General features: G+C 51.5%; 1 protein-coding gene across 1 annotated transcript; it reads right to left on the bottom strand.

The window, feature by feature from the left end:
* Positions 1-917: 917 nt before the first annotated feature.
* On the bottom strand, positions 918-7,128 carry LAG3 (lymphocyte activating 3). Its single transcript, XM_010396112.3, has 8 exons — positions 6,838-7,128; positions 6,436-6,607; positions 6,047-6,273; positions 5,522-5,779; positions 5,048-5,341; positions 4,415-4,705; positions 4,024-4,139; positions 918-1,541 (listed from the first exon to the last, which is right to left on the bottom strand). Exons 1-8 carry the CDS (start codon positions 6,890-6,892, stop codon positions 1,434-1,436), a joined length of 1,521 nt encoding a protein of 506 aa, XP_010394414.2. The 5' UTR covers positions 6,893-7,128; the 3' UTR covers positions 918-1,433.
* Positions 7,129-10,588: the final 3,460 nt, after the last annotated feature.

Here is a 10,588-nt window from a genome sequence, read left to right as displayed (position 1 = left end):
CACTTCTCTAGGATTCAGTGGAGAAAGGAGTGTCATTTTCAGTGAAACACAGGGATAGCTGAGTAGCTGAAGAGCTGTGGAGTCCAGATGTGCTCCCTGGAGCAGGCTAGTTGTGACTTTTGGGTGCTGCTGCACTATCTACAGTCTAAGTATCCCAGAGTGGATTCACTACCTGAGTGCCTGAACCTTTTGGGGAGAGAAGGTGAGAGCCACACAGTAAGAAGGTCTGTTCATGTACCTGCCGAAATAATGAAAAGCTGGCCTGGCTGTGGTGACCTTCTCTCAAGTCAAGAGAATCTTCCATCCTGAACATGGAGCAGCCACAGCCTGGAGACTCATATGGGAGAAATCACACGTGACTCTCGTTACCAGTAAGTGTTTCTTCTGGGGTGGCATTCAATGGCTGTTCAAGAGCAGCACCACAGTCCTCCGTGGCTGTTCAGAGGGGATGTGAAGAGCATTCTCTGACTACCTGAAACCTAAACACACTGAAGGTCTTGAGAGGTAGGGCCTGGCAGACTTGTGCTTACATTGCTAAGTACATCCTTAGCAGGAGGAGAGTGACAAAGAGCCATAACATCACTTGTAGATCTTTCAGGAAAATGTGAGGACTAAAGGAATAAATGAATGAATGAACAAGGACAGCCAGATGGGAGAAAAAAAGAAAAGAAGGCTCTCAAACACAGCAAAAAGGAGAGACTGAACCTGTGATTCTTCCTTCTCTAGTGGCATTTAATTTCCCCTTCCCCACTGTGAAAATGTCAGAAATGAACAGGCAACTTCAATAGAACAGAATTGAAAGAGAAAGAGAAGGCAGCAAAAGCCTTAGAAATGGCTTCACACAGACAGAGGTACACCCGGCTCGGTCAAATAGGAGCGATCCTCCACAAGCACACGCAGGGGTCAACGGGTTTTTTGTCCCATGGATTTATTTTAAGTTCTAAAATGAGTTTCTAATAAGTTAAAATGCTCAAAATGTGCAACAGGGCAGTGAGCAGGGCAGTGCAGGGAGAGGGAGAAGAGAAGAGAGTGAGCATGGGGGAGAAAACATTGTCAGGCTGCAGGGGAGATGAATTCCAGCCATGTCCTGCATCCAAGTGTTCCACCAGAGAAAGACTGAGAGGGAGGCCATGAAGGAGGGGCAAAGAGTGGGACAGAGATGTGGCACCAAAGCAAGCAGTAGCTACTGGCTCAAATACTCCCAACAGCTCCAAAGCATCTCTGCTGCTGGCCACTTGACTGCAGGGGTGAATCTGCCTTGCCCTGGCTGCAGCTTCCAGCCCCTCTGCAGGTACAGAGCTCCCAAGGTCTCCTGCATTGCTCATGCCATCGCTAGTCCCTCCTGAGAGGTCTGCATGGTGCCCATCTCTCTGCAGCGTGGCACACAGAGTTTCATCCTCCCATGCAGCCTAGCCCCAATGTCCCTGCTTCCATCAGCACTCCGTTTGCTGGATCTTCCCTTTCTGGTTTTCCTCCATCAACTTCCACGGCACATTGGCTGCAAACATCCCTTCCAGTGCTGGGAAGGCAGGAGTCTGCGCCTGAAAGGGAAGCAAGAGGCTACATCAGACACGAGAGAGAGACTGAATGGCACAAGTCTGGGCTTCTCCCTGCCATGGAAGAGAGTCCTGCTGCTTTCAACCATAAGGCTCCCATTCCGTCCCAGAGCCAGGGAAGAAGACACTCTCTGATACAGGCAATATCTTCTGGGGAATGCTGGTTCAACACGATCTTCTGTGGTGTCATGGGCATCAGGAATAACAAAGCAGGACATGTCTAAGGGAGAGCAAAGACTGATCTGGGCAGTGGTCAGGCCACTGTCAGGTTTGATGGTGTGCGAGACTTTAAAACGCCTTTTCGGAGAGAGGCAATAAAGGCATGAAGGCTTGTGCAAAATGAGATAAGAACAAATTAAAGACAGAACCACTTTCACAAGTGACTTTCTAGACAGTGAAAAACACGTAGATCTCAGGGCTCCTGATAGCAGCAAAGTATAGGGTGACACACAGTCAGTACAGCAAGAAGGGTGAGATTAGTTAGATAATGGCTTGGTAGGTGTGATCTCGGCTAAGAGGAAGGGACTGGGGTATCGCTGACAGGTTTCTGCCAGGCTGAAGGGAAATGAAAAGCATGAGTCTTCAAAGACCAGTCACTATTGGTACAGAGAGTGTGAAAGCGCTAATGAGTTGGGCAGCTGGTAAAGTTGAGGAGCCTCATTTGGAATAAGAGGATGAGAACGTCACGCAAGACCCAGATGTTTTAGGAGAATGGAGCACTAAGCTGAATGACAGATCAATGAAATGCAACAGTACTGATCAGACATTGATAGGGTCAGGGAATTGGAATGGGAATTCCTCATGTGTGGGCAACAGCCCATTGGGTGTGCATGATACACCGTGCAGAGCATCCGGTGTCCAACCAGCGCAGGAACAGCAAATGTAATCTCAGAGGATGCCAGCAGAGAGAGGGAGAGAACCAGAGAAGAGCTGATATCTCTGCTCAAGGCACCTCATCTGCTCTCAGACGGAGGATGAGCCCAGCGGGGAGTCTGTGCAGAGAAGGGTGTGAATCACAGAATCACAGGGCGGTTGGGTTCAGAAGGACCTTTGGAGATGATCCAGCCCAACCCCCCTGCTAAAGCAGGGCCATCTGAAGCCAGTCGAGGAACACCCATGGATAGAGGACCTGTGCTGAAACATGGGAGCCTGGCTTGCTCAGCACAGCAGGGCCATGGGGCCATATGTGAATGCTTGGGGGTGGTGAATATCCTGGTGGGATGAGAGCTGTGTAAGCAAACAGCTGGACACGCAGGTATCCTATTTGCTGCTAGCTGAGGCTTTACAGATACACTGTCAAGGGGCTCCTCTCCAAGGTTTTGGGCCAGAAAGATTCGTTCTGATCACCTTGCCCTGGGCTTGCGCAGTCTAGAGAGTCACACAAAAGCCATAGATTTCTGTCTCATATTATCCTTTACCATCAGTGCTGATTAAGGACGGATGACAAAGAACCTGTCACAAGCTGCTCTTGCACTACCCACAGTGGTTTTTAAAAAATTTCCACCTTGCTTCTTTTGTGATGCTGCCTGCCTTCAGTCTCCAGCCACTGGGACTTGCTAAGACTTTTCATCAGTTCTGTCACATCCCTCATCTTCAGCTCAAGGCAGTTTCAAGGCTCCCAGCTCTTTCACCAGGGTAAGCTCTCCCAAACTTATCTCCCTCTAATTGCCCAGCCCCTTCCCCACTAGAATTGTCATTGTGGGCCCTTTCCATGAGGCTAAGTAGGAGGCAGCTGCATCACAGCTACTCCCCAAAGGTGTCCCTTGCCTTCAAAAGGAAACCCTGAAGGGTGATTTTGCCATGTTATTTGCAGAGCAATAATATGAAAACTGCAGAGAAATGGTCTGAGTTGTTTGCACATTTTTTTTTGACATACTGGGGAAGGATTAGTCCTGGCCTGGTCTTGGGGGTCATAAAGGCAAGGTAGAGTTTTCAGAGGATGAGATACTGGAAAAAGCTGAGCAAATGAAGGGCACTAAGTTGCCAGAAGCTGAGAGCTGAGGTGTGAGGGCTGAGCCAGAAACAACAGCCCTGCATTGAGATCCAAGTCTGGGCACCAGCAGGCATTGATACAGAACAGGAGATGGTTACATTAAAGCATCCCACTAAGGAATGAGAGAGAGAGGACATCTACAAAAGCCTGGAAATTAGCCCTCCTCTACTACAGAGTGGCTTGATCTCTGGGGGAATAAACAAAGCTGGGCTGTGATTGTCTCTTAGGAGGTTTTCTTCCTTCTCTGAGGTGTCTGACCTGCCCCCAGAGGAATGCCATGGTTAGCCAGGCCTGCCAATGTCCCGGGTACAGCTTTCACTCTGTGTCCATGACACCCTCAGCAGGCTGCCACAGCCCCATGCCTCCTCTGGCCACTGTGTCCCCAGGACCTTTCACTGCTGTCTCTGGAGTACTCCGGTCAAATAAGGGTGGATGTACAGGAAAAATAACAGAAATGGGGTGATGGACACTTACCCTTTTTTGTAGGGCCAGAGCCACAACACAAACAGCAAGCAGGAGGAAGAGGGTGAGTGTGAGCCCAAAAGTAACCTGCCCACTGAAGATAGAGGGAGCGCTGGAGACCTGGGCACCTGTGAGGAGGAACCACGGTTAGGAAGGAAGGGACAGTTGATTTTGCACCGAGGAAAGGCTGGGACTGCACAACAACAGGCAAAATGGGAAAGAGTGAGGGGAACTGGATGGAGCAACATGCGGAACTGGTGAAAGCTGGGAGAGGATGACAAGAAGATGGGATCCAAGTGGTCCAAGAGGAGAAGGACAGGGTGAGGCTGAGAGAGGAAAGGGCACCAGAGAACTAAGTAGGGTGAGCAGAAGAGGCTGTTTACAGACCCATGGGGAACAGTACCTGTGATCTGCAGGTCATACTCCACTGCTCCCAGTCTGCCTTCTGGGCCGTATACACTGCATTCCCAGGTGCCCATGTCCTTTTGTGACACTTGGGGTATTTCCAAGATGGGTCCCATCTGGGAACTGTGGCCCTCCAAGTTACTGGGAGTAGCCACAGCCAGCTTGCTCTTAGTGGGGGCTGAGTCAAGGTGCTTCCACTGGAAACGTTCATGTCCTTGGGAGTGCGTGAGGTGGCAGATGAGCAGCAAATGATTCCCCTCAGAAACCGGTCCTTGGATGCTCGGAGTCACTGCGGCAAAGGGAAAAAAGTAACCTCAAGAAAGACTACAGGCATGTCCACATCTCTTCCTCATCCATCCTTCTTCTATTGCATCTCTTCTTTATTACTTCCTCTAATTTATTTTCTTTGTCTTTCTCAGTCTTAAGAGGAATAATCAAGTCACCCAGGAAAACTCCTGATTCCAGCAGAGTCCAATGTAGTGCAGTGCCCTGAACAGAGGTCTTGTTTCCTGCCCCAGGGTGGGAACACATAACCAGGAGCTATCCCTGCTCATTGCACTGACAGGTGGGGAGGTTTATCTACAGTGAGGGACTCCAGAGGGGCAAAACACCTCCCAGTCTCTCCTCTCACCTGTAACCACGGCCAAGGTCACGTCCCTGCTGATTGTCCTGTGGCCCACAGAGACAGCGCAGCGGTACTGCCCTGCATCACCCAGCCCCACTGCGGGGAGATGCAAGGGGAAGCTTCTGCTGCTCAGATTCTGGGAGATGTCCCAGTCTTGCAAATGTCCTCCTGCAAGGTGGCTCCAGTGGGCTGCCACCACGTTCATCCCAAAGGCACTGGGAAGGTAGCTCAGAGTGCACGGCAGATCGGCTGCAGAGCCAGCTGCAGCATAGACCACAGGGTTGGTTGGGCCATCGAAACCTGAGCCAGAGAAAGAAGATAATGTGGGGTGGTGCCTGGAAAGAGCTCCTCAGGGAGGTGACTGACCTGGGAAGTGAGGACAAGGTAGGAGCTGGGAAGCTGGGGCCACTGGGGTTAGTCAGGCACATCAAGGGGATCGGCTTGGGGATGCTGGTGTATCAACACAGAGGTTGAGCTCACCTAGTACTTGCAGGTTGTATGTGGCAGAAATGATCTCCTTATCAGAGTACCGAAGCTGGCAGCGCCAGGAGCCCGCATCACTCATGGCTGGATGGAGGATGGAGAGAGCCCCGGGCGAGGAGCAGAAGGTCCTGGAGGTGGGGCCCGGGTGCTCCTTATGGAACCAGCATGTCTCCACAAGGCTGGCCCGGTGGCTGGAGTTGCAGCTCATCAAGAGCAGCTCATTTTCTATCACAGGGTTGGATGGACTGAAGGTTACTGCAAAAAGAAGAAGGTGTTGGGTTGGGGGGTGAGCTAAGGTCACAGGGGAACTACCAAACCATCCCTTTGTGCCCTCCCTGTCCTAACTTTATCCCTCAGCTGTCCCTTCAGAGCTGAGGGCAGACAGCAGGAAACTGCACTTTCTGGAGGGTGCTGCCTGTACTCCAACCTGCCCTGCCAAACACGACATCCCCACCCTATCCCACCTTTACAACCTCCCTGGTCCTAAAATCAACATTCTCCAGGTATTCCATCCTCTCCTACCTGTGATTACCCCCAGCTCCACATGGCAGCTGTGGACCTCTGTGTTGTATTTCACCCATGCCTCGTACAGCCCAACATCCTCGCTCCGGACGGGGTCGATCCGCAGGGAGAAATTGCCATTGCGTAAGGCAGAGTCCTGGAGTGACACCCGGGGCTTCATGAGCAGTGCTGTCTTCTGCAGGCCCGAGTACCCCACTTCCAGCACCACATGTGGCTCCTGGTGCACACTGCAAGCAGGACAAGTGAGCAGCTCATGCCAGAGGCAAACATGAGATCAAGGGAGGGGGCAGGAGTGAGGGAATGTGGAGAAGGAGAAAAGGGGCTCAAAGGGCCTCCAACCCTCCCCAGTCCCCCCAGAAGGACTCATATCTCTTTTGGCCCTGGCATACCTTCCCCCATGCCGTTTCCACACCACAGATATCTTGTCAGGCAGCTGCTTCGAGCTCCCCCTCGTCTTTCTGGGGCTCAGGGGGCAGGGCAGCATGGCTGAACTCCCCTCTCTGACCCACACTTTCTGCTCTCTGCTTCTCCCCTCCGATAATCCTGGTAGAATGTGGCCAGCTGTAACAAGATGAAGAGTTGAGCAAAGAGTGGGACTCAATATTATCCCACTCTGGGGTGGGATTGACGTCTTTGCCAGGGTGGGTTAGAATATGGGGTGATATCCGGTCACCTTCTGTGGAGTTGGAAAGGCACAAACTCTCCCTTCCAGCCTTTCCAGGGATCAAGTAACCCCCAGACTCAGCTTACTGAGCTAGTCTGCCCTCCCCAGTATGTTCAGCCCCTCTTACCAGTGAAAGCTAGCAGAGTGAAGGTGAGGAACAGTACCAGGAACACCAGTCTCATGGTGGCATCCAGGAGAGGGGCTGCCTCTCACTCAGGTCTGTGCTTGATGAGGCCCAAAGCTTGAAGGAGATCAGCAAAAATGAGGCATGGGCAAAGCAGGTGTTAGAGTGGGTGGGCGAGCACAGAGGGGTCAGTGGGATGTGCTTGCTCTCATGCTCTCTCTCTCTCTCTGATCAAAGCCTTTCCTTAAATGCCTTTATATTGCAGGTGGGCAGCTAATTTCCTCGTATCACTAAGAAGATGCGTCACGACCAAGAAACCAGTACAAGCCTGAGGCACGTGAGGGCAGAGGAGGGAGGGACCAGAGACACTGCTCTAAGCATCTTTTAGTGGAAAATCTTTGGGTCGCTGTTGTTTTTCTTACAGGTTTCGCTTCTATATAGCCAGTGGAAAAAGTGTAGAAGACACTTCCCAGCAAGTACCCTTCATGTTTTTCTTTCATCTCTTACCTTTTTTGGTTTGATCTTCCCGTCTCTTACAGATTCTCTCTAATTCTTTCAGGGCTTTTGAGAACATGTTGGTCTTTTTTCTGTTGTTCTTTCTTTTGTTGTTTTTCTTATCATTGTAATTTTTTTTTCCTCCTTTAATCTTTCAAATATGCTGATTTCTCTGCTTTTTCTCATTGGTCAGTTCACAGACAGCATGAGGAAAGGGTCTGTGGTAAGCTCCAACCAGGGCATATGTGACTCATCAGTCTAGAGTCCAGGGCTAGTATGGGACACAGCTGAGGTGGTCCAAGGAGAGAGAGTGAGGAGCATCCAGGAGAGAAAAAATAAGCACTGAAGTGAGAGGCTGCATGCTGTGGCACTCTGAGGGGTGTGAGGAAGGAACCCTCCTGCTCCAGGAGCTCCAGCCCCCCCCACTCAAGTTCATGTGCTCGGGGGGCTCATCCTAGCCCCCATGCAGCTGCTGACCTTTGCACAGGGCAATACATTTCCATCCATGTGCCTCATCCTGGGGCCCCTTTTTGTCTCAGAGAACCCCCACTGTTGTGTTCACAGTTTCCAGCAACCCACTGGCTCTGACTCTTTCGGACTTAATCAGCCCTTCATGATGGGTGTCAGACACCCAAGCCCCTCGGTGGCTCATCCACCACGGGCTTGGGCTTTTTCTGAGGCTGAGAGAAGGGAGGTGACTCACAGTGGCTGCTTCTTGACTGTGGAAGGATCCTTGCTCGCTCTCTAGTTTTTCTCAGCTGTGTGGTGAAGGTGGAGGATAAAAGAGAGCCAGCACTATGCTTCACTTCAGCAGACCTCTGTTGTAGTGACAGCTCTCAGGTCTTTCATCCCACGTGGCTCTCCAGCCTCCTGAGTTGTGGGATTGGTGTACAGGTGCAACCTTGTGTGCCTCCATGCCCCTGAGGGACTGCTCTGTAGTGGCCCTTCATGACCTCTTGTGTGACACAGCCCAGGGGATTGCATGAGAGAGGAAGAGACAAGTGAAGATAGGGGAGAACTTGTGACAGTTGTCAGGAGGTGTTTTTTCCTCCTGTTCAAGAAAAACAGTTTGTGGTGACCAGTTCAAGCAGAAAACATCAACCTCTCTTTCCCTTGAATCAGCAGCGCTAGAATGGTGTGAGTGTGTGGGTGAAGAGAGAGAGAGAGAGAGAGAGAGAGAGAGGAGGCAGCTGGAACTGTGGTGGGGAGACACGTACAGCTCCACAGTCCAGCATCCTCTGCTCCCCCCTCTCCTGGCTTTCTTCAGGGGACACACCCAGCTCGCTACTCTCCCCCTCCGTCTCAGCTCTCCCTGCACTCGTAGCCTTGGCACCCTGGCACTGTCCCCCTCTCACTCCCCAAACCATCCTCAGTGGAATCTGTGCTCTGGGAGATGCTTGTCTCTTGTAAAAACCAGATGTGTTTCCATCCCGCTGGCTCTTCCCGAGAGGCGGTCCCAAGGGACTGATGCCCAGGAAAATGACAGGCATTGCCTGGCACTGGGGTGGCGGGGGGAGGGGGGGTGTGTATTTGGGGCCGAGGGCTTATTTTGCTGAGTGAGCACGTTGTGAAATGAAGGCTTTGGAGGCGCCGTTTTACTCAGCACCAGGCTATCTTTAGCAAAGACACGGTGACGTTCCTCTAACGACCCACTTTAAGTGCTGACTCCCTCGAATGGCATTTTCGTCATCTCCCAGAACAGGACCCCGGCGATAACAGTGACCGGAGAAAGATCAGCACGGGAACGTCTTCTCAGAAGCGCCTGTGTGGGTCCCCTGGGCAGCGAGGCTGACAGGCACGCGTGGGACTCTGGCAGAGCCGTGGGGAATGACAGGCAGGCTACAACGGGAGTGGCCAGGGCCCGGGAGACAGGAGGCCAGCTCACTAAATGCTCCTTTGTCTGCCTCAGGCATCAGTACCTTCAGCCAGGTTCCGGGCTTACCCACAGCAGTCACCTTGTGCACAGCCTTAATACATCGCTTTTCTTGTGTCTCTTGGCATGACTTACAGGTGCAAACTACCCTTACCAAGAAAAGTAGGAATAGAAAACACTGTTCTGCAGTATCATTGAGTTAGTGTCACCGAAGGAATTTTCCGCTGCGTTTCCAGATTTCTGTGATACCATGTTTTTCTCAGAGACATTCCACTTTCATGTTTTGACCCTTGCAGCATCAAGTCTGAAACTGGTCACAATCTTCTGCTTTATGCTGACTTTCTGAAGTGCTCCAGAATTTATATGCAGACTTTAGCTGACCTAAGAAACCACGCCGTGGCTTGTAGCCTGGGTTATCAGCTGGTCTGGGTGTTCCTGAGATAGAGTTCTCAACAGAAGGACCTCGTGTAAAACATCCTGATTGCTGTTTGCCCAGTGCAAAAGCAAACACAGCAGGCAAAAAAAAGTTACTTACTAATAAGAGATAACTAATAACTTCACGGCAAGGAACTGTAAACAAAAAGCAGCCACACCTGGGGAAACAGAAGGGAAAGTCTGGCAAGGATGTGGTGTGAGCAAGAGCTGCTGGGCAGGTTGGTACTCAACAGGCACCTGCACAGGCAGCAGGGTTTCCAGGGATCAGACTGGGATTAACTGCAAGACTTCTGGCACTGACTGGGAAGCTTAGGGAGCTAAAAGAGATCTAAGGTCATCTGCAGAGGGGAAGAAGTGGAGCTGCCCTTCTCTGGGCACTTGGGACAGACGCAGTGGTCCCCAAGCCAACACTGTGCTGCTGCAGCAGGGTCAGGCAGCAGAACCCTGAAGCAGAAGGAGCCAGTGCCCACATCTTGGCAGGCTCTGTGTGAAATGCACAGTGGGGAAATGCATCGAAGTAGGGCATCCTGGGGTAGGGCACTGCAAACCACTCTATCCACACAGAGGGCCATGATGGTTTCTACCAGGGCACCAACCTGAGATGCATTCTGTGTACGAAATTAAGTTCAGGGTGGGTACAAACTTCCTTTTTTGAGGAAGTGGCTGTTCCAGAGATCTTTCTGTCCCTCAGTGATGCCTGGAAGCAGCAAATTATCCCCCCGGGGCAGAGTATACCACATATCAGAGGGACCCATCCACCTGAGGTGACGGGTCCCAAAAAGGAGTGAGGAGAAGAGGATTGGAAAAGAGAAAGTCCACAGCTCTCAGTAGATCTGGGTGAAAGCAAAATGTGCCCCTGCAGAAGATCTTGGAGCAGGAAGAGTGACTGGATGCTCGACTGGGAGGCTTTTTTGAAGGCCCTTTTTAGAGGGTTTTGCTGGATGGGCAGTG

This window comes from Corvus cornix, chromosome 1 (assembly GCF_000738735.6).
Source record: "Corvus cornix cornix isolate S_Up_H32 chromosome 1, ASM73873v5, whole genome shotgun sequence".
In the NCBI taxonomy this organism is placed as follows: Eukaryota; Metazoa; Chordata; class Aves; order Passeriformes; family Corvidae; genus Corvus; species Corvus cornix.
The sequence above is the reverse complement of the archived record's forward strand: the minus strand, read 5'-3'. Positions and strand labels throughout refer to the sequence as shown.

Coding starts and splice junctions, on each gene's coding strand:
- LAG3 (XM_010396112.3), bottom strand. CDS start 6,892: ATGAGACTGGTGTTCCTGGTACTGTTCCTCACCTTCACTCTGCTAGCT. Junction 4,140..4,414: donor GTATGACCTGCAGATCACAG/GTACTGTTCCCC, acceptor TCCTCCTCACAG/GTGCCCAGGTCTCCAGCGCT. Junction 1,542..4,023: donor CTCTGGCCCTACAAAAAAGG/GTAAGTGTCCAT, acceptor CTTCCCTTTCAG/GCGCAGACTCCTGCCTTCCC.